General features: G+C 49.2%; 1 protein-coding gene and 1 long non-coding RNA gene across 3 annotated transcripts; one reads left to right on the top strand and one right to left on the bottom strand.

Moving 5' to 3' along the window:
- Positions 1-9: 9 nt before the first annotated feature.
- Cx3cr1 (C-X3-C motif chemokine receptor 1) lies at positions 10-17,764 on the top strand. 2 transcript variants are annotated; one of them, XM_063264812.1, is made up of 2 exons: positions 10-1,502; positions 14,430-17,764. In XM_063264812.1, the coding sequence occupies exon 2, from the start codon at positions 14,439-14,441 to the stop codon at positions 15,501-15,503; it is 1,065 nt and encodes a 354-aa protein (XP_063120882.1). In that variant the 5' UTR covers positions 10-1,502; positions 14,430-14,438; the 3' UTR covers positions 15,504-17,764. The 2 variants fall into 2 exon arrangements, with proteins under 2 accessions (XP_063120882.1, NP_598218.1); NM_133534.2 differs by lacking the exon at positions 10-1,502 and adding an exon at positions 1,992-2,049 and having other exon boundaries at positions 14,430-15,697.
- LOC134480114 (uncharacterized) lies at positions 12,181-25,471 on the bottom strand. Its single transcript, XR_010054310.1, has 2 exons — positions 20,799-25,471; positions 12,181-13,494 (listed from the first exon to the last, which is right to left on the bottom strand). It is a non-coding gene; the product is annotated as an uncharacterized LOC134480114 (long non-coding RNA).

Genomic DNA, 25,471 nt, shown 5'->3' with positions numbered 1-25,471 from the left:
ACACACACACACACACACACACACGGATGAGGTAATGTTTGTCCCCTTCAGGTCCGTAGACCAGGCTTGCTGCCTCCTCACCCTAAAATGGAGCGTCCCACAAGCTCAGGCGAGCTCAGTCCCTCTCCTACGCTGTGTCCCTCCGTGTGTGCAGCTGTCCATCTGGGCAGGCGTGCTCATCCTGTGGCAATGGGGAACAAGGAGACTAGTGTGAGTATATTGACACTCATCGCAGAGTTCTGTCCATGGCAGCGCCCGTGGATGGGACAGGCTGACTTGTCAGCCCACAAGCGTGTGAGGCAGGGAGGAAAGGCATGCACAGGCCAGGGTATGTGTGCTGGAGGAAGAGGAAGCGGTTAGAGGGCAGTGGGAAGTAAAGAGAAGCCATGGTGCTGAGAAAATGTACACAAGACAGAGGAGAGGAACCTCCGAGAGTGTGAAGTCTGTGGAGCTGTCTCTGGCACGTGGATAGACGGCTGGACCGAAAGATGAAACAGGCTGGATGGGAAGGGAGTGGTGGGCACACGATGCCATCCGGCCCCAGCTGGAGGTGGAGTTGGGTCAGAAGTGGACATTGGTGGAATTGTTGGACAGGAGCAGAGGGAGACTCCAGATTCCAGACAGGAGCGAAGAAGAGCTTGAATGCACTGGAGACACAGTTCAGATGGCGGAACGTTCGACGAGCCTGTGTGAAGCCCTGAGTTCCGCCCCCAGCACCTCATAAACCAGACACAGCGGATCATCCCAGACTTGGGAAGTGGAGGGGAAGGGAAGAGGAGCTCAAGGACTTTTTAACTCCATAGCTATTTGAAGTCCAGTCCAGGGTGTGTGGGCTCTGTCTCGACAACAGAATAAACAAACGAACAAAAACAAAGCGGGGTGGGGGATGAAGAAATGGCTCAGTGCCTAAGAGCACACACCGCTCTTGCAGAGGACGTGAGTTCGATTCCCAGCACCCACAGTGATGGGCAGCTCATGACTGCCTACAACTCCAGCCGCAGGGAGACTGGAGCTCTCTGGCCTCCCTGAGCACACATACATAATTAAAAAGAAAGCTCTGAAACAAAAAGTTTAGCAGAAATGGATAAGGACTCAACTCTTGTGGGGTAGGGTGGGGAGGAGAGAGGTAGAGAGAGGCTTGTGATTGAAATACATGTGAGTTCCCAAGGAATTCATAAAAATAAAAGCCAAAATCCAAGAGGTGTAGTGGGGCAGAGTCAAGGTGAGGAGCTGAGACTGGGGGATGCCGAGCAGCCCCTGATTTAGCTGCTGGGGCAACGGGAAAGGGCCAATGTCTGAGAGCCCGTGAGGATCGGCTGGCTCTCTGTGCATCTCTTGGCTTCTGCAGGGGAAGGTGAGCAGACAGGGAGGCCAGAAGGAAGGAGAAAAGGAACTGCCAGTGGACTTCCTCAAATGTGAACAGGTGGAGAGCGTCTGGAGCTCTTAGTTCCTACCTCAGTGGACAAAGAAGACTCCTGAGAACTCCCAAGAACTGTGATAAGGTCAGTGAGCCTGGGCCCCGGTGCTGCACGGTGGGTACCAGATGCTTTCTAAGATGACTGGAAAGACAAGGGGCTCTCGCGGCTTGCCTGAGACCCCTATTAATGAGAGTGTGAGACCTGCTTGTTTGCTGCTGGACTCTGAGGCTACAGACTCACATATCCATCCATCCCCAGGTCTGCCACCCCACATCCAGCAATTCCCAGGTCTGCCACCCCACAGCCCCCAGCAGTCCCCAGGTCTGCTACCCCACACCCAGAAATCCCCAGGTCTGCTACCCCACAGTCCCCAGCAAGCCCCCGGGGTCTCGAGTCCCCTAGATTTGAAGCAGACTCTCTTGTGGTCAGCTGGTTCCCAGCCTGGAGCTCTGAGCTTGCTTGTCACAGCATCTAAAGATAGGGTACCACACAGGAAACCAGATGCTATTGGCTAACTTCGAAAATAAAGATGCCCTCATAGAGAGGGAAGCTCTTGCCTCTGGTGGAGTCTGTGTGGGACTGGGTGAGTGGCTGGCACTTCCTGCAGAAGTCCCCGTCCCCAGCTGCTCAGGTAAGTACCAGGACTCCTCCCATACCTGGGTGTGGGGTGAACCAGGCGCAGCCACAGGGCTTCTGACGCTGTCTGCCTTCCGTGTCTATTTTCCTGAAGATCTTGCAGATAAAGCAGGAGAGTAAAAGATCTTTTGCCCGATCCTAACTTAAGGTGTTAGTAATTACATTTTAGGGGTATGGAGAAAGGTTTATGTTAGATGTTACCCAAAAAAGGGCTTGATATAAAATCCCATCCGGGTAAGTGGAAACATTGATGTTCTTAAAGATCACAATTCAGACTGTCAGTCAGACTTTTCAGTTCATGCCTCTAATCCCAGCACTTGGGTAGCTGAGGCAGGAGGATTGCTACAAGTTGAAGGCCAGCCTAGGCTATGGAGTGAGCTCCAGGCTGGTTGGAGCTGCTGTGTGGGACTATCTTAAACAAACAATACCAACCGTAAAAACTAGTGACCATGGTTTCCATTTTTTTAAAAGGGGCATTTTGTCTTCAGAGATCCACACTTGAATGACTATAAAAAGGAATAATCTAATTCAGCCCTGAAGCAGGACTCAGATGGACTATTAACTGGGAGTTGATAATTCCTGGAACAGAGTGGCAGGTGCCTGGTGTTTCCATTGATTTTTTTTTTTTTGAGTCGGGGTTTTTCTGTGTAGCTGTGGCTCTCCTGGAACTCACTCTGTAGGCCAGGCTTGTCTTGAACTCACAGAGATCCACCTGCCTCTCCCTCCCGAGTGCTTGGATTAAAGGCATGCACCCCCGTTGCCTGGCTCCCCGATTTTGTATAGGCTTGAGGATATAAGGAGAAGACTGCTGTATATATAGAGTTGTTTGCCTTGCAAGGAACCCTGGGTCCTGGGCACAGTCCTCAGCATCTATAATAAAATTAGACTTGGTGGCATTTGCCTCTGGTCACAGCACCCAGCAGGTAAAGGCAGGAGGGTCACAAGTGCAGGATTTTTCTTGGTACGCAGGAATTTTGAGGCCAGTCTGGACTTTATAGGATCCTGTCTCTAAAAACAATGATGGTGATGACGACGACGACGACCACGATGATAAATGTTCAAAATGATGTTAGCATTTCTACTATAAATATAAACAAACAGCTAAAGGAATGTTATACTGAATCTGCAAAGTTGGATAGTTTTAAGGATCCCCCCTCCCGTTTTTAAATGCTTTTTTGGTGCCATCTTTGACTGACGTAATGAACACTTATTACGTTTGTCGTAAGCTTGGCACGAGTTCATTCTTCAGTCTCATAAATGCTCAGAACCGTGGCTCAGACTCTTGGGCGCAGACAACCGAGCTACAATGATCGTGGTCTTTGGGAGGGAATCATAAGAACTGGCCAGGAGGGGTTATGCCCCTGCTTGACACAGACCCTGCAGCCTCCCCCTGTGCCTGTGCATTCTCTTGTCTTTCCCTCCCCCTGGCTCTGTCCTTCCAAGTCCTCCAAGTTTTTGTTGTTGTTGTTGTTGTTGTTGTTGTTGTGCCGTAACTGCCTGAAATATAGTGCTTGAGGTAGGAAGAAATTCAGTCAAACGTGAAGACACTCAGACCCTAAGAAAACACCCTGCTCTGACCCAGACTGTAAGAGGGACCCAGAGTTTACCAACAGGAAACAAGCTCATAGTGGGGCCTGGCCTGTTCAGCCTTGGGCACCTATGAGGGTCAGCAGGGTAGGGGCAGTGGCTCAACTGGGGTGGGGGTCTCCTGGACAACAAATATGGCCCCAGGAAGGTGTTCGGTTGCTTTTCCAGGAGAGGTGTGAACCAAGTTGTCCACTGAAGCTAGGACTCCCGGGGCAGGCAGGAAGGACCCCCACACCCATGTCTAGTCTGGAGAACCAGTAAGTCTTTGGGGGTTACTGATAGGAAAATGTCCTAGGGTTAGTCATAGCTCATCCCAGTGGGGTGCCCACTCATGACAGCTGTGTCCCTGGAAATCCTTGGAAGCCTCCTGAGGGGGATTCTTACAAGTTAGCTGAATCCTGTGAGCTTCCCTCCTCTTTCCTGAGGAAATAGTTCCTAGAGACACAACAGGAGGTCATCATGGCTTCTCTTACAATCTGTCTTATGTTGGCCTTTGTTTTTATCAAAGGATTCTGGAACAGAAAATAGTCCCAGCCCAAATTTAGTCAGATTAGCCTGGCCCTTCACACACCCCTGTTTTCTGGGAAGAAGAACCCACCCAACGCTACTCTCTTCGAAATTTTCCTCTACCCTGTCCTTCAGCTGACTCCTTTGCACTGAGAGGGCTGGAGGGTGGCAAGAGATGTTGTTCAATTTAGGGACACAGCCCTGACTCCTCTTCCACCACTTCCTGTGAAGTCAGCCTCCAGCTTCTCCAGTGACAATAGGATCAGGCTATGGAGTGCACCTTGAGCGTTAGAGTGTGTTATGTAAATTCCCAGATTGGATGTCTTTGGTGCTTAAAACAATACGGACCAGCAAAGCGTCTGTCACCAAGCTTGACCACCTGAGTTTGATCCCTGGACATGCACAGTGGAAGGAGAGAACTGGCTCCCTCAAGATGTATGCTGATCACATGTTGTGGCATGTGCAAGTGTGCACACACATACACACACCACACACACATATAAATGATCAAGATGTACTCTGATCACATGTTGTGGCATGTGCAAGTGTATACATACATACACACATATGATCAAGATGTACTCTGATCACATGCGGTGGCATGTGCAAGTGTGCACACACATACACTCACACACACATGTATAAATGATCAAGATGTACTCTGATCACATGTGGCATGTGCAAGTGTGCACACACATAGACTTACACACACACATGTATAAATGATCAAGATGTACTCTGATCACATGTGGCATGTGCAAGTGTGCACACACATACACTTACACACACACATGTATAAATGATCAAGATGTACTCTGACCACATGTGGCATTTTCAAGTGTGTACATACACACACATACACACAAACACGCACACACACATATATAAATGATCAAGATGTACTCTGACCATGTGTCCAAGTGTGTGCACACATCCGTATAAATAAATGTAATTTTAAAAACAGTGCATGCCTACTGCTTCAGGGAGAGTAAAGCTCTGTGACTTTAGGGATTTAAAATGACTGCCTGTTTTCAAAGGTTACTAAGGATCCCAAGTCCTAGGGACGGGAGAAAAAGGTGCTAGAGCTACTCCAGTTCAAAACAACTCTAGTTCCTCCCCTCCCAAACCAGGGGTGGTCTGGGTTCTGGACGAACTGCAGGGAGAGGGGTCTCAGGCTGTTGCAGGGCTGTGTGTGTGTGTGTGTATGTGTGTGTGTGTGTGTGTGTGTGTGTGTAAAGCCAATATCCAGTGCCCTTCTCAGTCATTTCCACCTTGTCTCTTCAGAGAGGGCCTCTTCTTTTTACCTAGTACTCAACCATTTGTGGGGGAAGATTTTGTACTGCAAGAAGGTTTTGATTTTCATTCTGCTCCTAGAGTACTGTACTAGAGGAGTACCATACTAGATGAGTACTGTACTAGAGGAGTACTGTGCTAGAGGGGTACTGTGCTAGAGGAGTACTGTACTAGAGGAGTACTGTACTAGAGGAGTACTGTACTAGAGTAGTACCGTACTAGAATTGGCTGAGAAAGAAACGCAGAAACAGCAGTATGAGCGTTCATTAAAGAATGTAGGGAAGGTTAAATGATGCCTCAGGCCTGGGCCTCTCTATCTGTCTGCTTTAGGACTGAAGGAGGGGCATTAAGATATTCAAAACAATTTGACTAAAGGAGTTGGTTAAAGGGCTCTCAGGGTTCAGGAGATTCCACACTCAGGGCACTTTGCATATTCTGAGCCACCGAGAGGAAAGGCACACCACAGCAGTTTTGGTCACAAGCCTCAGCCTTCCTTTGGTTTTCCTTGGCAGGCAATGACCTGCGTCAAACAAGTCCCAGCTTCTGAAAGCTCCTGAGCACTGGCACTCATCAAAGTCAGCAGGGCCTGGGCCACATCCCCCACCCCGCCCCGCCCCCACCTTACCTCTCCGACCCCACCTCCTCACCCTTGCTCCCGCCCCTGCCCCCCCTTTCTCCTCTGCAACAGCCTGAGATCCCCACCCCTGCAGCTCATCCAGTCCCCAGACCACCCCTACACAGCTGGCTTGGGAGGGGAAGGAACTAGAGTTGGTTTTGAACCGATCAAAGAGAAAGAAAGGAAGCCCTCCCCTTACTGGCTCAATAAACCAGAGTGTGTTATCCTAGACAATCTACCAGGAAACTTGGAGACAGGAATCTTCCTCTCTTTCCATGGCCCAGCAGACACACTCAAATGCACCATTAAGGTGATCAACAACTGCTCATGAAGCAAGAGGATCTGACAGCATATACATATATACATGTATGCATGTGTGCAAGTGTGTACATGTCTGTACATGTATGGATATGTGTGTACATGTATGCACGAGTTTGTGTGAGTGTGTGTGCCTGTGTGTGTATATGTGTATACGTGTGTGCATGAGTGTGTGTACATGTGCGTGTATGTCAGCATGTGTGCGCGTGTGTGTGCATGTGTGGATATATGTGTGCACATGTATGCATGAGTGTGTGTGTTAGCATGTGTGTGAGGGTGTGTGCACATGCATGTGTGTATGTACACGTGTGTGAGCATGTGCACATGTTTGTGTGTATGTGTATATGTGTGTGCATGTGGGCACGAATGTACATGTGAGTGAGAGAGAGACTGTGTGTATGTATGCATGTGTGTGTGTGTGTGTGTGTGTATGTGTTAAAGCCAATAGCCAGTGCCCCTCTCAGTCATTTCCACCTTGTCTCTTCAGACAGGCTCTCTTCTTTTTACCTAGCACTCACCCATTTGGTTAGGCTGACTGGCCAGGGAGTGCCAAGGATCCCTCTGTTCCCATTTCTCCAGGGCTGGGGTTATAAAGGTGCACATTCATGCTTTGCTCCTTACGTTTTTTGGTTGTGAGCCTTTAATAACTGAGTCATCTCTCCAGCTCCGTGTTTAGCTTCTTAGTATGGGTTCAGAGGCTAGAACTCTTGTCTTGGAGCTTGCAATAAGTACTTTGCTGACTGGGCCACCCCCCCAGTCCCTCAACAGCATTCTTTGTAACCTTTACGCACCAGCTCTACCTGTGGGGTTGTGCTGGTCACTTTTGCTAGCCAATTGGCTCTGTGCAGAGGACAACCAACCGCCTCATATCTTAGTGGCAGGAGGTAACTTGGAGGCGAGCTCTGAAACTCCTACATCCCCACAGAGATGGAAGATGGCATTCACATTTCCAAGTCCCAGTGCCCAGGTCCTGGAGAAAAGCATCCCTATAAGACACAGTGGACCAAAGGCCCAGTAGGTTTCAAAAGGTCTCACACATTCAGAGAGGAGAAATTACTTACAAACTTTCTGAAGTAACAGTTTTAAGAGAAAAGGGGGACAGAGAGAAAGGACCCTCTCTTGTTTTCAACAAACTGAGTTAAAAATCTCTTGGTCTGAATTTCTAACTGTACTTAAACATGTGGCTGGCTTTGCTAGGGTCCCTGCAAACTCTACGACCAGCAGAGAGTAATGACTCTCAAGAGGCAAGAAGGAAACACAATTCAGCGTGACTTAGTTATCTGGTTACTGGTGCAAACACAGGAGTCTGACCCTGAGTAGTTCATTGCAAGCATCCTCAAGTGCAGTACAATTTGGGAGGAAATCCTAGAAACAGTTATCTCAGTCCCTTGTGAACAATAAAACTTAAAGCATGAGGACATCAAAGCTCCTTTACAAAGCACTGTAACCTCTTCCAGAAAGACCTAGGACCTGACACCTGGATCTGGAACTGGTCACACGATAGCATAGAGGTTACCAAGCTATGACGTATATGTGACAGCTCACACAAGGATGGGATCCATTGACTGAGAAACAAAGCTAAAGGTCAGGGAGGAAGAGTCTGGGATAAACGTAATACTCTGGAGGGTTCACATGAAGCCTGGCCCTACAGAGAGCACAGGTCACCAGGCTATAAGTTCCATCTACTCCCAATCTTCCGGTAGAAACTGAAGAGAGAAGCTGTGTGTTCCACATTGCTGGTTCCCTCCCGCTTATCTCCGGTCATGACTTAGTTAAACGAGTGGGCTCAGTGGTGGCTCACACCTTTAATCCCAGTACTCAGGAGGCTCAAGCAGAGCCATTGCAGTGAGTATGAGGCTAACCTAGGCTAAATAGAGAATTCTGGGTTACTGATGGGTGATAGCGTGAGACCTTGTCTCTAAAACTCCTACAGTAACTAGAATTCTATTGCTAAAAAGTCCATCTGTTTCTCCATTACTTTAGAAAAAAGAGATTATAAAACATTTGCTTGTTCACAGTTTATTTGGACAGAAATAAACAAATACCACAAAGTGCTTTAAAGAGGAAAAGGGAGGGAGGGGTGCCAAACCTCAAATAATGGTGTGCTTTAGAAAGGAGGTAACTCCTTTACCCACAGGGAGGGTCCTCTAGCTTGGGTTTGGGTTTGTTTCTCTGAGCATTCATTGTTTTTTGGCTTGGTGGTGTGCCTTTGATCTGGACTAAAGCCTGTTGGGCAGCACTGGCAGGCTACTTTATGTGAGCTCATAGCTGTAGGAACAGTCGGTGAGCTAACTTGCACAGGAAACAGGCTGGAAATTATAGGAGGGGAAGGGGGAGAGGGAGAGGGAGAGGGGATGGGTAGAGGGAGGAGAAAGGAGTGGGAGGGGGAGGGGAGAGGGGGAAGGGGTAGAGGACTGTCAGAGACTGGAGACATAGCTCCCTCAGTGAAGTACTTATAATTCCTGGGGACCAGAGCTCAGACCTCAGAAACTAAAAGCCCGTCTCAGGGACTAAGGAGAATGAAAACCTAATGGGAAACACTGGGTTTAGAAATCAGTAAGCAGTGGGCTGGAGAGATGGCTCAGCAGTTAAGAGCACTGACTGCTCTTCCAGAGGTCCTGAGTTCAATTCCCAGCAACCACATGGTGGCTCACAACCATCTGTAATGGGATCTGATGCCCTCTTCTGGTGTGTCTGAAGACAGCTATAGGGTACTCAAAAGTTAATAAAATATTTTTTTCAAAAAAAAAAAAATCAGTAAGCCTAATGTGGAGCCCAAAGAGAGGAGGGAACACCACAGAAAGGACGCCAGCAAGAAGAAAAGAACTTAGCCATCTTAGGAGAAGGAAGTAAAGAAACAGGAAGCTGGCTGGAAGCTGAGGGTAAGGGTGCCCCATCCCTCGGACAAGGAACGCTACGAAGTAAAGGAGTAGACCCTGATAAAAGGAAGTGGCCAGAGGAAGTGGACCAGGATGGGCAGTGAGAGTGAGGAGGGAGTTTTATAAAGTGGGTCATACGGGAGTCATTTCTGTTTGGATTTAGAACAAGTGTTTCTCAACCTCCCTAATGCTGCAACCTTTAAAAACAGTTCCTCCTGTCGTGGTGACTCCCAACCGTAAAATTACTTCATTGCTACTGCTGTTAGGAATTACAATGTACCTATCTGTGTTTTCTGGTGGTCTTAGATGACCTCCGTGAAAGGGTCATGACCCACAGGTTGAGAACCGCTGATGTAGAGCATTCCAATCTCTGCTTCCAGGTTCAACTCAGATTCCCCAGCTGAACATCAGTTAGTGAGACCACAAGCTAGTGCCGGAGAATGGAGACCTGAGAGCAGCTTGCAGGGATTTATGGGAGTTTTCGGTGGATAGGGTTGGGAAGGGGTAGGAAGGATATTTGTGCATGCATGTGTGTGGGTGTAGGTGTGTGTGGGGATGCACCCGTGTGTGTACATGTGTGTTTGTGCAGGTGCATCTGTGCACACATGTGCATGCATGTGTATGTTTGTGCAGGTGCATCTCTGCACATATGTATGACATGCATGTGTGTGCAGGTGCATCTGTGCACACATATATGTCCATGCATGTGGAGGTCAGAGGTCAACCTTAAGTGTCATTCCTCAGGTGGCCTCCACCTTATGTTTTTAGATTGTCTCTCAATGACATCTGAGGCTTTATGACTCAGTTTCCCGGCCAGTGAGTCCCAGGATCTGCCTTCCCAGGGCTGGGGATACAAGCACGCCCTACCACACCTGTCTTTCTTTTCCTGTGTGGTTCTGGATCTCTTCCTGTTTTCACAGCGGGGATTTCACTGACTGAGCCCGTGGGATTTGTGTTCTCGCCTGAGTTATATAATGCACAGCCCCAGCTGTTGGCTGATGGTACATTTATTGGTGCTAATCCAAATCACCCTCCAGGTATGCTTCCTGGAGCCCTCCTAGGAGTGAAAGCCAGCTGAGAGAATCCTGCAGAGAGATTTCTTGTCAGATTTTTACCCTTCCTTTTCTAGCGTCCTCTGCTTCCATGGAATGCCAGTATCGGGATGGATCTCTGATCTCAGACTTCTCACTATGTAGCCCAGGCTGACCTCAAACTAAGATGACCCTGGATTCTTGACTCTTCTCTATCTACTGCCAGGAAGGAAACTCTGCCTTTAAGTTCATTCCCCAATCTAAATATCTCAGAGAACCCAGAGATAAAGGCTTGCTCAGGTCAGACCAGAAAGTTCGTTTGCTGGGTGTATCGGGTTGGAGGATGACTTCAGAGGGAGCATTCTTTGTTGACTTGAGGTTTCCAAATCTAGGGGAACCCTTGTGCTTTGGGGCTCATGGATGACACTGGGTTTGAACCGACACAGCGTGCTAGAACCTTCCGGGTAGATAGAGATTTATACACCCTGTGTCATTCTGACTCATGCAGCGGAGGCAGCATGGTTTCTCAGTATCGGGGGAGAAGACTTGGAAGAAATTGCTGGCACAGGTGTCTGTCTGTCTGTCCACCTGTAGCCATGGCCAGTGTGATGGCTGAGAATGAGTGCTGAGATGATGGTTTCTGGCTGTGGAGACACGGTGGGTCCCAGTGGGTCCCACGTGCTGAGACTTATCTTACCCTACGTGGTCTTACCTTTACTCAGTCACTCGCTCCCTTGAACACCAGACACCTGCAGAGCTGTCAAGTGTAAGGGCCCGGGGGGAGGGGGGGACACAGCCACAAAAGGTAAGTGCGTGTCCTGTGCAATTCTCCAGGAAGAGGATGTGTGGAAGGTGACACCGTCACTTTCTCAGAACCTGCCGTTGTGTCACTGTTTATTGTACCTTTTCATTAAGATTCGTGTTTCTTCTTGATTTTTAAAATTGGAAAATCCATCAGTTAAAACATTTTCTAGGTGGAGAATACTTACGTGGCTAAGAAAAAGAATCCAAACAAATACAGTAAAAACTAAATCTCCTTTCCCAGATCCTTTGGTCCCCAGAATGGCCCTCTGGCACTGTGGCTCCCAGGGATTCAGATTCACACACACACACACACACACACACACACACACACACACACGCACAAACACACGCACACACACACACGACCCTTTCCAACCTTCTCCAAAATGGAAGCATTCTATGTCCGTGGGAACTTACGTGGTCCTCGTGGTTTTGTCTTGAAGCAGGTGTTTAGCATTCTGTCAGATTCACTGTAGTCAGGACTGATCAGAGCTCAATAAAGGGCACCAGACTCTCCTCCACTTTCAAAATAAGCAGAGAAAGGTACATTTCTTACGTCAGTGGAAAAAAACCACAATCTTTACCATGCCAAATTTCCACAATGCTCGGGGTCCAGTAAAACAAGAGTTCTCCACCAGCTGTCTAATAGTCAGAAGGTCTCTGCAAAAGTCTGCCGTGACAGAAACAGGCTCTCTCCCTAGAATACGTCTGAGTCAATCCTGAAAGTGAACTTCAGACTTGCAGGGAGACCCAGCAAGCCCACAGGCCCCTAGCTCATCCTCTGGCTAGAGGCGTCCATCCTCTGAGTTCACAGAAGCTGTTGAACTGGAAGACAGGTCCCAGGCCAACGAGCGTTTGCTGGCTTTGACCTCCTCTTGTGGGGTCAGCATTGCTAAATCTTCACACTAGGAGGAGGAGGAAGAATGTGGCTGTCCTGGGGTCCCCAGATTCATGACCTCCACAGGTCATGTTGCCGCATGGCATGTCTTTCCATCCCTGGGAAGACAATCTCCTCAGCATGACAAGCCTCTTAGGCTAAGCAACAACTCCGGCTTGCTCATCTGTCAACTACAGATAAATGAAATATCACATTTTAGGGGATATTTATTGATTTACTTATTTATTTATGAGACAAAGTCTCAAATATGCCAAATTGGACTGAGGCTTGCTGAAGCTTGCTGTGAAGCCAAGGATGAGGTGACCTTGAACTCTAGCTTTCCTGCCTCCATCTCCCGACTGCTGGGATTACACACGTATACCAACATGCTTAGTTTATGTGACGCTGAGCTCTGACCCCGAGGCTCTGTGCTCCCTAGGAAGGTACTCACACCAGCCACATCCTCAGCCCCAAAGTGACACCTGCTGGGTGGAGAGCGCTGAGAGCCAGCAGTCTGGGACTCATCGGCTTGAATGCTGCTGAGTAAGATTATAGCAAAGGCTCTCCTCAGAGGAAAAGGCCCTGTGGCCTGAAGCAAAGACTAACTATGCTCTTCCTGCGGCCTGGACTCCATCACAGCCCGAGGTGATCCAGAGCAGACGGCCTCAGCCCAGGCCACCAGGGGAGAGGCGGGCTGGCTGTCAGACATGGGAACTCACAGACGGTTGATGCAGGAAGAAGCCAGGGCTGGGTGGGTGGGCTGCGGTGAGACCATGTTGAGCAGGGTGCGCTGGGTGTGGAAACTCCCTCTGTTAAAAATCATGAGCTTTGCTTTCCGTTTCAATGGGGAACGAGGCAATGGCAGCCAGGAAGTGTGCTCTGAGATAACTTCAGACATCTGAAGGGTCTGTCTGTGGTTTTGAGAGGCAGAAGGGGAGGCTCAGATTCTCAGTGCGGAGTGACCGACCGACCAGCATATCCTGGCTGGGAAGTGAGGGGAAGGGGACAGGTGCCATTACCCAAGTCCTGCACAAATGTCCTCTTTTCCAATTCTCGCCCCCAAGAAAACAGGAGAAAGAGTTTCCTCTTCACCTGGAGCTGCAAGATGACCAACCCAGTGGGACTGGGTTCGAGGACTTTTCCACGCAGAATTTTAACCCTGACAAAGTCCCGGGTAGCATAAGACAAGAGTGTGGGATTACGTTGGTTATTTAAATCATACCAGTGGCCAAATACCAGACAAGAAGCAGCTAAGGGAGGAAGAGGTTACAGCTTCTTCTGTAATACACTGGGCTGAGGCCGTCTGCTCTGGATCACCTCAGACCGTGATGGAGTCCAGGCTGCAGGAAGAGCATAGGCAGTCTTTGCTTCAGGCCACAGGGCCTTGTTCTCTGAGCACCTCTGCTGTGATCTTAGTAATATTCGAACCGGTTGGTAAGCTGGTGTGTCCTTCCTCCTCAAGAGGTGGCGGCCTCCCAGCTGGTGGGATCGTTCTGGCAGGTGTGTGAGGCATCCGGTTACCAGGCACCTGTAAGTAGGAAAGCTCATTGTCCCTTTTTCTAGGAGGTTTGGGACCCTAACCCATGCAATGGCTCCAGACACATTTACAGCGTTTGGGCTTTGGTTCTGTCTTTGTCTTTGTTTTTCTGAGACAGGATTTCACCGTGTTGCCCTGGCTGTCCTGGAACTCACTCTGTAGACCAGGCTAGCCTCGGGCTCAGAGATCTGCCAGCCTCTGCCTCCCAAGCTCCGAGATTAAAGGCATGCACCACCAGGCCCCTGGCTACAGTGGGTCTCTCTCTACCTTGTTAACTCGATATTTAAAATCCCTCACGTGGGGCTGGAGAGATGGCTCAGGAGTTTAGAGCATTTGCTGATCTTCCGGAGGACTTAGGTTCAGATCCCAGCACCCACATGGTGGCTCCCAACCATCCGTTTCAGGGGTTCCAATACCCTCTTCTGGTCTGGGCACCAGGCACACACACATGGTGCCGGCAAGACATGCACACATAAAAACACATAAATCTTTATAAAAATTATAAATGAATGAAAGTCCCCACAGATGTGCTGATAGGCATTTCCTTGGAGATTCTAAATTCCATTAACGAGCTGGAGAGATAGATGCAAGCACTACTCTCGAAGAGGACTCAGTCAGGGTGGCTCCCATGTCAGGGTGGCCCATAACCACCTACAAGTCCAACTCCAGGGGATCCATTGTCCCTTTCAGGACTGAAAAGATACCCGCTTCCCACATGCCTTCCCACACGCAAGCACACACGCATATAGTTTTAAATGAAATCATATTTAAAAAATAAAGGGAACCAGCATGGTGTGGGCTCACATCTTTGATCCCAGCATTCACAGGACAGAAACAGACAGATCTCTGCGAGTCACAGACCAGCGGGGTCTACCTAACCTCAGTCCTCTCAGGTTCGCACGGTCACGTTTCTCCTTCTGTTCCAGGACCTCACCATGCCTACCTCCTTCCCGGAATTGGATCTAGAGAACTTTGAGTATGATGACTCTGCTGAGGCCTGTTATTTGGGTGACATCGTGGCCTTTGGGACCATCTTCCTATCTATTTTCTACTCCCTTGTCTTCACGTTCGGTCTGGTGGGGAATCTGTTGGTGGTCCTCGCCCTCACCAACAGCCGGAAGTCCAAGAGCATCACTGACATCTACCTCCTGAACCTGGCCTTGAGCGACCTGCTCTTTGTGGCCACTTTGCCCTTCTGGACTCACTACCTCATCAGCCATGAGGGCCTCCACAACGCCATGTGCAAGCTCACGACTGCTTTCTTCTTCATTGGCTTCTTTGGGGGCATATTCTTCATCACCGTCATCAGCATCGACCGGTACCTCGCCATCGTCCTGGCCGCCAACTCCATGAACAACCGGACAGTGCAACACGGCGTCACCATCAGTCTGGGCGTCTGGGCGGCGGCCATCTTAGTGGCGTCGCCCCAGTTCATGTTCACAAAGAGAAAGGACAACGAATGTTTGGGTGATTACCCCGAGGTCCTGCAGGAAATCTGGCCCGTGCTCCGCAACTCGGAGGTCAACATCCTGGGCTTCGTCCTGCCCTTGCTTATCATGAGCTTTTGCTACTTCCGCATCGTCCGGACGCTGTTTTCCTGCAAGAACCGGAAGAAGGCCAGAGCCATTAGGCTCATCCTCTTGGTGGTTGTTGTCTTCTTCCTCTTCTGGACGCCTTACAACATCGTGATTTTCCTGGAGACTCTCAAATTCTACAACTTCTTCCCTAGTTGTGGCATGAAGAGGGACCTGAGGTGGGCCCTTAGTGTGACGGAGACAGTGGCGTTTAGCCACTGCTGCCTCAACCCCTTTATCTACGCTTTCGCTGGGGAAAAGTTCAGAAGGTACCTGAGACACCTGTACAACAAGTGCCTGGCCGTCCTGTGCGGTCGTCCTGTCCACGCCGGCTTCTCAACAGAGTCCCAGAGGAGCAGGCAGGACAGCATTCTGAGCAGCTTGACTCACTACACAAGCGAGGGAGAGGGATCTCTCCTGCTCTGAAGGGGTCTCCCCGACCCCGACTCTACTAAGAACCCAGAGTTCCTGCATCTGACTCTGTGTAATGAAAACAGATTCACACACACACACACACACACACACACACACACACACACACACACACACACCCCGCTCCTCCTGCATTTTATGTGCAAGAAATACGGACCAGGTACCTGCAAATCAATCCCACAGTGTTTTTGAAAAATTTATGTTCAAAGTGTGAAAAACACATGTGTCTCTCGTGCAAATGTTGGGCATTGGGGCTTACTTAGTGACAAAGATTCTAACCAAATTAGTGAAATTACGAAGGGGTTGGGCTTGCTGTTTGCAAGATCATGTGGTAAGGGGTGACTAAGTCCTCAGACTGAATGGGAGCCAAGGCTGGCTTCAATGTTCCCTCTCTGACCTTCAGATCGTTCATAGTGACAGATCATCCTGGTTTTATCCTCAGAGAGGGACCTTATCTCTCTGATTTCAAAATCGGCATTCCTGGGAACGCCTCTGTTGGCCAAGTGTGTGGGTGCCCATCCCCTGACTAGGTGGTGTCATTCAAACAGAATGGATACTTAAGATGATTTTGGAGTCTCAAGGTTAGAGGTTGAGAGAGAGACATATCTCTAAGAAGGCGGAGGGTGGGAGCTACTCCGACGAGACAGAACAAGAACGGCTCACCCGACTTACCGTGGAGCTCACTCAGGCTCTCCCTCGGTACCTCGCAGCGTCTACTGCCAGCTTCTTCATTAAGCCTCTCTTGGGAATGCCCTGAACTCACCAAGGGTTAGGGTTTGGGTTGCTGCCCACAGCATCAAATGCAGTCTCAAGGGCCTGGCCTCCAAGACCAGGGAGATAGGATGCGGTTCTAACAAGAGACTCCATGCTGACTCCTCATCCCCACAGGACTCCGTCCACACTGTTGGCCAGGTCCCCTCCATTTGTCTTCACCTTCATATCTCCACTTCTCTCAGGCTAGGGGGAGAACTAGAGACATGCCCCAGAGTGAAGGGACAGATTCATATCCCAACTCTGTTGCTTGCACACTGGGGAGACCGGGGCCAACGGAGCTTCAGTCCCCTCGATATAGAAAGGGGACTGTGGGGCCTTCACCCATTCTAGCATGGCCCCTCAGCCAGGACTTTAGCATTCACTGGATCAGGCGCTGCTGCCCTACCTCTGAGAAATGGAGCAGGTGGAGTGGGAAGAAACTGCAGGCTTTGTTGCAGGACACAGACAAGAGGAGACTCATCCCTACAGCGTCCCTCAACATTTGCCTACATCTACAGAGCCATTCAAAGCTCCAAGAAAAGACCCTGGCCATGAGGGCAGCTTACTTTCTCCTCTGACCCTGCAAGCATGTAGTTTCTAACCGCAGGAACGTTTTTGTGCATTCACTGACTCGGGTCTCCTTTATAGGCTGACATTGAGAGATGCAGTTCTGTAACTTGCTTTTTAAAGAAAAAAAGCACACTGGGTTTCAAATAGCTCTCTGTCCCTGTGCTGACCATAGTAACCATTTCAGAAGTCTCTCCCAGATGGCGGCCCCATTGAGGAAGCTGTGGCCTGTTGCTCACTGCAGCATGTCTGGTATCTCCTTGGCAGTCTGCTTGTTTGTGTCAAGGATGACAGACTGAGTCATGTTCCCCCAACAGACATGTCCAACCTTTTGTCATTGCGACACAACGCTGTCGTCTACAAAGGTCACAACTGAGAACCTCAAAATTGAGTTACCAAAGTGGAGGCCTGGTGAGATGGCTCAGTGGTTAAGAGCACTGGCTGCTCTTCTGAAGGTCTGGGGTTGAATTCCCAGCAACCACATGGGGGCTCACAATGGTCTATAACGCCAGTTCCAGCTAACCCAACACCCTCTTCTAATTTCTGAGGACACCGGACATGTGCACTGTGAGCAGATGTGCAAGCAGGAAAACACCCATACATATAAAATAAGTAAAAGAAAAAAATGGTTCTTCAAGATAGGTTCTCTCTATGTAGCCTTGGCTGTCCTGAAACTATGCAGACCAGGCTAGCCTAGAACTCAAAGAATTCTACCTGCCTCTGCCTCCAGAGTACTGAGATCAAAGGTGTGCATCACCATGGCAGGCTTAGTAAATACATTTTTTTATTTTCAAAAGTATCATATGATGTTTTAAGTAAGTGTAGCTTTGGAGTTGGTCTGTATTTACCGCTGTCCTGGGTCACATGGTTAAACTTGTCTATTTCACTTGTAATTCTGTCAATAAACTCTGGGTTTCCCTCCAGCTTTTAGCAAATCAAGTCTGACAGCACTTTAATCTTTGGAAGTTTCTTCTCCCTCCTCAGTTATTCCTATCAGATAAAGTCTTTGCCATGGGGTTATTGGATCAAAGGGCACAGGGATGCTCAGCTCTGTTCTCCGTGTATATACAGTTTTATCAAAAAGCAGAGCCTAGCAGGCTTGCTAACCTACACCCTTAATGACCGTATTCACAGGGCAGAGGTAGGTATCTCTTTGAGTTCAAGGCCAGCCTGGTCACACTGTGAGTCTGTGAAAAAAAAAACAGAAAACAGAAAACAAACAAACAAACAAAAAACCCTAAAGCTCTATCAAGAAGGCCAACTAATCCTCACAGTCTGAGGCACCTTCATCTCGAAGAATCTGGAAATAATGGGATTTACAAGTCTGTCACAGGCAGCCATCTTGTCTCTTGGCAAGGCTGCCTTGACTGCCTACCTCAGTTAAGAGCCAGTTCTGCTTTCTTAAAAGATTTTAACATTGATTGATTGATCAGTTGTGTGTGTGCATGTGTGTGTGTGTGTGCATGCATGCATGCATGTATGTATGTATGTATATTTAGTGCACGTGTGTATATGTGTGTTCATGTGTACTATGTACATGTACTATGTACATGTGTGTGCATGTGTGTATAAGTGTGTATATTTAGTGCACATGTGTGTATGTGTGTTCGTGTGTAGTATGTACGTGTGTGTGCATGTGTGTATATGTGTGTATGTATATGTACATATGTGTGCACGTGAACACACATGAAGAAACTCAGAGGGCAAATTGCAGAAGTCAGGACTCCCTTCCACTATGTAAGTCCTGGGATCAAACTCAGGTTGAGGGCCTTGGTGGCGAACATCTTTACCTGATGAACCACCTCTCTAGCCCCCACTCGGTTTGTGCACACATACGTATGACCTTCGTTTGGTGGTGACAATTTGTTATAAGCTCTTTATGAAACGCATATCCTAGCTGGCTCCAGAGATGTTTCCACAGCAGGGAGACCTGCTCTGCCTCTGTCCTCAGTGATTTTGATTTTATTTTTTTGAGATAGAGTCTTACTTTGTAGGCCAGGCTGGCCTGGAATTCAGAGAGCTGCCTGCCTCTCCCTGAGGAGTGCTGGGTTTAAAGGTGTGCACCACCAAGCTGGGCTTGAGGTCTGTAGACAGAAATGGTCTGCCTGTGCTTAACTTGCTCACTGTGTGACAGAGCAGAGGTAATAGCATCTGACCCAAGGCTTTAGGGATATGAGCTTCTCCGGGTAAAGCAGGGGCTGTGCTGATAGGAGGGATGGATGTGGATTTGTGTGAGAGACCACGAGACTCTGAGAACTCAGTTAAGCTGCGAAGGGAAACCGAAGGCCATTGGTAACAGCTCGAAGGATGTTTCTCAGCCTGGTGTTGCTGTTCCTGGGGTTGGCTCAGCCAGCAGAGGGTGGCTCCCCTTAGGTGTCTAAGCTTTTGTTCCTTCAGCACCAGACCCTCATTCCAACTGATGAGCCATGAGATTTTTCATTAAAGTTTAACCTGTCCCTGGACTCCCATGTAGAGAAGAAAGAATCCTTCTGGCCTGAGGAGCAATCATAGGGAAACAAAGATTTTTCTTTCTACAAACAAACTAATTGCACTGAGCAAGCGAGCTAGGTCAGCAGATAAAAGAACTCGCCACCAAGCCTGTCAACCTGAGTTCAACCTGACATCCGTGCTGCAAAGAGAGAAACATCTGCACTTGGCTCCACGTGGGTACCGTGGCGCATGCACGCACACACATAATAAACATAAAATAATTAATCAGAACCCTGTGTTTTCTTTTGTTTTGCTGAACAAGACAGGATGGGATAAACACATGGAGTTTCACTGAAAAGCCCCACGTGGCAAGGCACATTTGAAGCAATTGGCCTTTGCAATATAATTGGGTCAGACCTACTGCTGCTCCGGAGCTTGGAGCTCCAAATAGCAGGGAATGAAGGGTGATGTGCTCTGGAGGCAGAGGATGTGTGACAGCACACGCTGGAGGCCCTCAGCAAGTTCTGTGCTTCCTCAGAGGCTCCAATTCTTATCAGAGAGAAGGAAATACAGAGCTCGCCCTAGGGTTTTGAGGGATTAGTAAGCTCTAGATTCACATCTGGCTACACAGTCTAAGCAAGCAGCCCTGTTTTCTCTCCCTTTCTGAGGGAGGACACACCCAGAAGCTTGTCTTTGCTTCTGTTTTCCTTAGTTCCAGGGCCACAGATTACTGAATGGAGTGGTCAGAAGAAACTGGGTCCATTGCAGGCTTTGGCTAGGGTGCCTTTTGTGATGATGGTGTTTGGACTGAGCCTGTGTGTGTGTGTGTGTGTGTGTGTGTGTGTGTGTGTGTGTGTGTGTTTGTGTGTGTGTAGGAGCATGTGTGTATAGGAGTGTCTGTGTATTTGTGAGAGTGTATGTGTGTCTATGTATGTATGAGAATGTGTGTGTATGTGTATATATGAATGTCAGTATGTGAGTGGATGTTTGTGTGTGCATGTTTGTGTGTGCATGTGTGAGAGAGTATGTGTGTTTGTGTATGTGTATGTGCATGAGTGTGTGTTAGTATATGTGTTGATGTGTGAGTGTGTGTTTGTGAGTTTGTGAGTATGTGTGAGTACGAGTGTTCCTGTGAGTACATGAGAAAGAGACATAGAGAGGTCAATCTTGGGTTTTGTTCTAGGAGTCATCCATCTTGCTTTTTGAGACAGAGCCTGAGTCTCTCTCCCTCTCCCCCTTCTCTCTGGGGTCTGAGTTTCACCAATTTAGGCTAGGCTGACAAGAAGCCCCAGGGACCTGCCTATCTCCGACTCCCCAGTAGGGAGACAAAACGTGCATGCCAGCCTTTTACACTTGGGGTCAAACTCAGGTGAAATTGCACAGTGGGCACTCTACCGACCAGGTTACCTCCGTAGCTCCCAGAGGCACACTTTGTAGCTAAGGAAAAGATAGCTGGTCAGTCAGGACTCAGAGTACACTAGGAGAAGGCACATCCTTGCTCCCCGTGTGCCCTGGCTAACTCCATCTTGATCACAGTACCCGTCATTCGGCTTCTAGGAGCGGAGACCACAGGCAGCTGACAGAAAAAACTGGAGAAGAAGGTCTGCAGATGCGCAGCCACATAGAGGCCGAGGTACGTGACCTAGACACAGGTTAATGGAGTCAGTCTTGCCCACAGGTATGCGCTGTGCTGCAACCTTCTGTGACGTCAGTATGCACAGAAAGTCGTCAGCAAAGGAACAGGATGCCCAGAGGCAAACGCAATGGGCAGCCTTGGGAAAGGCCCAGTCCTCACAGATACGCGGGGGATGTCCGGGAGAGCTGTGCCCAGGTGCCGCCCAGTGTCAAGTCTCCCCACTCCTGCCTTAGTTCAACCTCACTCGGGACGCTCTACAGGTTGACTCCCCGCCCCCACCCCTGAGGGCCTTGCCACTGAAAAAGGTGGAGCATGCGTACTTTCTGTTCCCGGGAGGAACTCTTGGTTCATACCGTGCATTGCAGCTGGGGTCTGTACAGGATTTCCTGACTATCTGCTCGTCTCCGAAGCTTTGTCCTACTTCTGGCCCCATAAATGACAACTACACAGGGACGTATGCAAAGCAGCTTGATTGAGAGGTGCATCATGGGAACGCCAAGCTCTAGATGAGACCCCACTCCTGCCCTCAAAAACGCCAGGGGAGTCTTTCCTGACTCAGAAACCAGTTTTCTTCTTTCCACGGCACCCTGTGGGGCGCACCACAGCTACAACATGACTGGAAGATGTTGTTTGCATAACTAACTGGATAGGCAGCCTTGTTCGGGGTGATCCCAATACTGGTGTGCAGCAGGGGGACTCAGCATGTTTAGAAATAGCGAGCTTCCTTTCATAGGAGCCTCTGAGGTACAATGAGGCCCCAGTTGTTTTCTGGAGTCCGTGAGGCACCACCATGTCTCCACATCTCAGTTGGTAAAGTGCTTGCTGGTAAAGCAGAAGGACCTGAGCTCAGTTCTCAAATCCCGTGTAAAAGAGCTGGGCACAGGGCAGGTGAGAGGGCTCAGCAAGGAAAGGTGCTTGCTGCCAAGCCTGATCACCTGAGTTCGATCCCTGATACCCGCATGGGGGAGGAAAAGAACTGACTTCCGCAAGTTGCCTTCTTTTTTTTTTTTTCCTTTGTTATCGTTTTGCTTTCTGCGTGATATATTTTTTAAAGATTTATTAATTTGTTTTCTACATAGTACACCGTCGCTCTCTTCAATCCGATCCCATTACAGATAGTTGTGAGCCGAGCCACCATGTGGTTGCTGAGACTTGAGCTCACGACCTCTGGAATAATCTTCCACAGATAATGTGGAAGAGGAGGAACAAGAAAGCTGGATGTGTTGGTGCAAGTGTGTGTGTGTGTGTGTGTGTGTGTGTGTGTGTGTGTGTGTGATGTACATGGAGCACACAAGCACACACCTAGGCACTCCTCTGCCCCTGACTGAGCAACACCCAGAACAAAGAGTGTCAGTGCGTCATACGTGGAGCAACAGGCCCTTTGGGAGGAAAAAAAAAGACAAAGAGAAAAGGGAGGACATCATTGCTTCTCTTAGACTTAGCAGAGAAGGACTGAGGAGAGGACAGGAGAAGCCTGGGCAGGAAAACCTACCTTACATTTTTGATTGTGAGCTTAGCCTTTGATGGCTGAGCCATCTCTCCAGCCCGGGAAAGTCTACCTTTCAGGAGCGTTGGGAGCCTGGGCTGCTGGTGACGGAGCTTTGTGATGTGAGGGTTGGGAAGGGCCATTTGTGTGTGAAGAACAGGGAGAGGTAACCTGAGGATTGGCTGCACAAAGTGGGTGGGGAAAGCGGGACTGAAGGGGCCTCAAGTTTTCCATGCACCTGCTGTTTCTGTGCTTCCTTGCTAGCCCTCCTTCACTCCGGCATCCATCCAGCCCTAAAAAGGAACGTGATTTTTCACGATCTGGCTCCCATGCCTCCTGCTTTCCCATCCTGGATCTTCGGCAATGTGGTCCAAGAAGGAGTTTCTTCCAGAACCCAGGCCCCATGTGCTTGGAAGAGCAGAAGCTGAGCGGCCCTGTTTGCACAGGAGGGTGGGCGACTTCCACCCACCCAGCGCCAGACTTCACCCGTCCACCCAGAAGGGAAAAGCACCGAGCGAGCGCTATGGTGCAACAGAGCCCATCTCTACTCCCACCACCTGCTGGCCCCCAGTGCTGTGTGGTGACACTGATCCTCCCTGTCAGGAGGAAGCTGAAGAGGCTCACACTTCTTCTTTGGGGTTTGTGTTGCAAAACTCTCCCTCACTCCCGACATTCTTTTACCCTCACAGCTACACGCCAAATCCCATCTGCATCTTTCTAAAAATGGACAGATTAAGAAGCTGTGACTCACCCATGGGATGACCAAAAAGAGGCTAACGGAGGGGCTGGCCCAGCGCGTGTGCCGCATTGCATGATGGGACTACACAGAACTGTTGCTCTTAGGGGACAGCTAATCCCCCAGCCTCCCGTTGTTTCTAACTGCAGGGCCCGTGCCCCAGGGTGGTGCAACTGAGGAAATATACACCCGGGAGGATGGCGCTGAGAGGCAATGTTGGCACCCCACAGACTGAGCCAAAGAACAGTGTGACCAGGGCTGAGGAGATGATTCTGTGGGCAAAGGGCTTTCTGTGTATGGATGATAATGCAGCTCTCCAGCAACGTAAAAGCTGGTGTGGGCAAGAATCTGTAACCCCAGAGATGAAGAGGCAGAGACAGATGGACACTGGGGGCTTGCTAGCCAAACTGGTGAGCTCTGGGTTCAGTGAGAGACCCTATCTCAAAAAAATAAAGTGAGCCATAGTGGGGGCTGGAGGGATGGCTCAGTGTTCAGAGGAGCTGGGCTCGATTCCAGCACACACGTGGCAGTTTGCTATCATCGGTAGCTCAGTCCAGATGAATTGGATATATGCTTCTGGCCTCTTTGGGCACTGCATGCACATGATGCATAGACTTATGTACAGGCAAAACACATTTACACATAAAAATAATGTTTTAAAAAAGAGCCATAAAGGAAGAAGATTCTCAATATCAACCTACACAGACTCCTATAGACATAAACCATACATAGACTCTTCTACATACATAGACCCCCTATACACACATAGACCTCCTACAAATAGACCACTACATGTACACACACACTCCTACACACAGAGACACAGAGACAGACAGACAGACACACACGCACACACACACACACACACACACACACACATGCCTTTAATCACAGCTGGTGGAGGGGTGATCTCTGTGAGTTTGAGATCAACCTGGTTTATATAGCAAGTTCCAGACCACCAAGGTTACATAGTGATACCCTGTCTCAGGGAGAGAGAGAGAGAGAGAGAGAGAGAGAGAGAGAGAGAGAGAGAGAGGAAACAGCCATGAGTGTCTATCACACAGACCCTGTGACAAAGTAACCTTAGCCAAGTCATCCAGGGCCTTCCACACCCTTCTGTCTGAACAGTGCCCTACAGTTTTTTTGTTTTGTTTTTAAAGATTTATTTATTATATATGAGTACACTCATATATGTCACTGTCTTCAGACACACCAGAAGAGGGCATCAGATCCCATTACAGATAGCTGTGAGCCACCATGTGGTTGCTGGAATTTGAACTCAGGACCTCTGGAAGAGCAGTCAGTGCTCTCAACCTCCGAGCCATCTCTCCAGCTTGCCCTACAGTTTTTGAGGAATCCGTCAGTCCTTCTAAGTTAGGGACACACTACTGTGGTGGCATGTCATGCTATTAGAGTCCTGGGGAGTAAGTCCAGAATGACAAAGTCAGGCGCATTCATTCCTTGATAGTGTCTGAAGCTGTTTTCCCCATCCTCCTAGTTGTCTAGCAGGGAGGGTCGTTGATGGGACTCCCCTAGTGTCTACTCTGGGTGTCCTCCTGCTATTGATGGAGGATGCTAGGAAGACATGGGAAGGAGAAGGAGCATCAGAGATGCAGGAGGGTTCCAGACACCCAGCCTCAAAGAAAAAGGGCCAGCCCTCTAGAACTCGCTAGTGGGCCCACCCTCTGCTCACACCTCTGAGATCTTTGTTTCACTTCTTTTAAGAGATCTCAAGACTGTGGATTTGCGGTGTGTCCTTGGAGCTGGGAGTGTGGCTCAGCTGGTAGACTTCGGTGCTTAGCCTTCACAGAGCCCGAGTTCAACCCCCAGCATCACATAAACAAGGAAGGGAAAGGGTCGTCCTGCAGGCTTGGAGAGGCGGCTCAGTGGGTACACCAGCATGCACTTGTGTACATTACTGCATTGCTACATTGCAAGAACGAGGACCTGAGTCCATATTCCAAGCACCCACATAAAAGCCGTGCGTGGCAGCATCCACCTGAAATCCCAAGGCTGGGGAAACAGAGGCAGGCGGACACCTAAAAATCACTGGCAAGCCAGTCTGGCTGAATCGAGCTCCGGGTCCAGTAAGAGGTCCTGTCTGAAGACTGTACATGTGCAAGTATGTCTCACTTATCTGCATGTGCACATGCGCACACACACACACACACACACACACACACACACACACACACACACACAAAGTGAAGACAGATTAGCTTAGGTGAAAAGGGTAAAGTCCAGGCTGGAGAGATGGCTCAGCGGTTAAGAGCACTGACTGCTCTTCCAGAGGTCCTGAGTTCAAATTCCAACAACCACATGGTGGCTCACAACCATCTGTAATGGGATCTGAT

This window comes from Rattus norvegicus, chromosome 8, assembly GCF_036323735.1.
Source record: "Rattus norvegicus strain BN/NHsdMcwi chromosome 8, GRCr8, whole genome shotgun sequence".
Lineage (NCBI taxonomy): Eukaryota > Metazoa > Chordata > Mammalia > Rodentia > Muridae > Rattus > Rattus norvegicus.
Note: the sequence above shows the minus strand (reverse complement) of the source record. Positions and strands in the feature narration are given on the sequence as shown.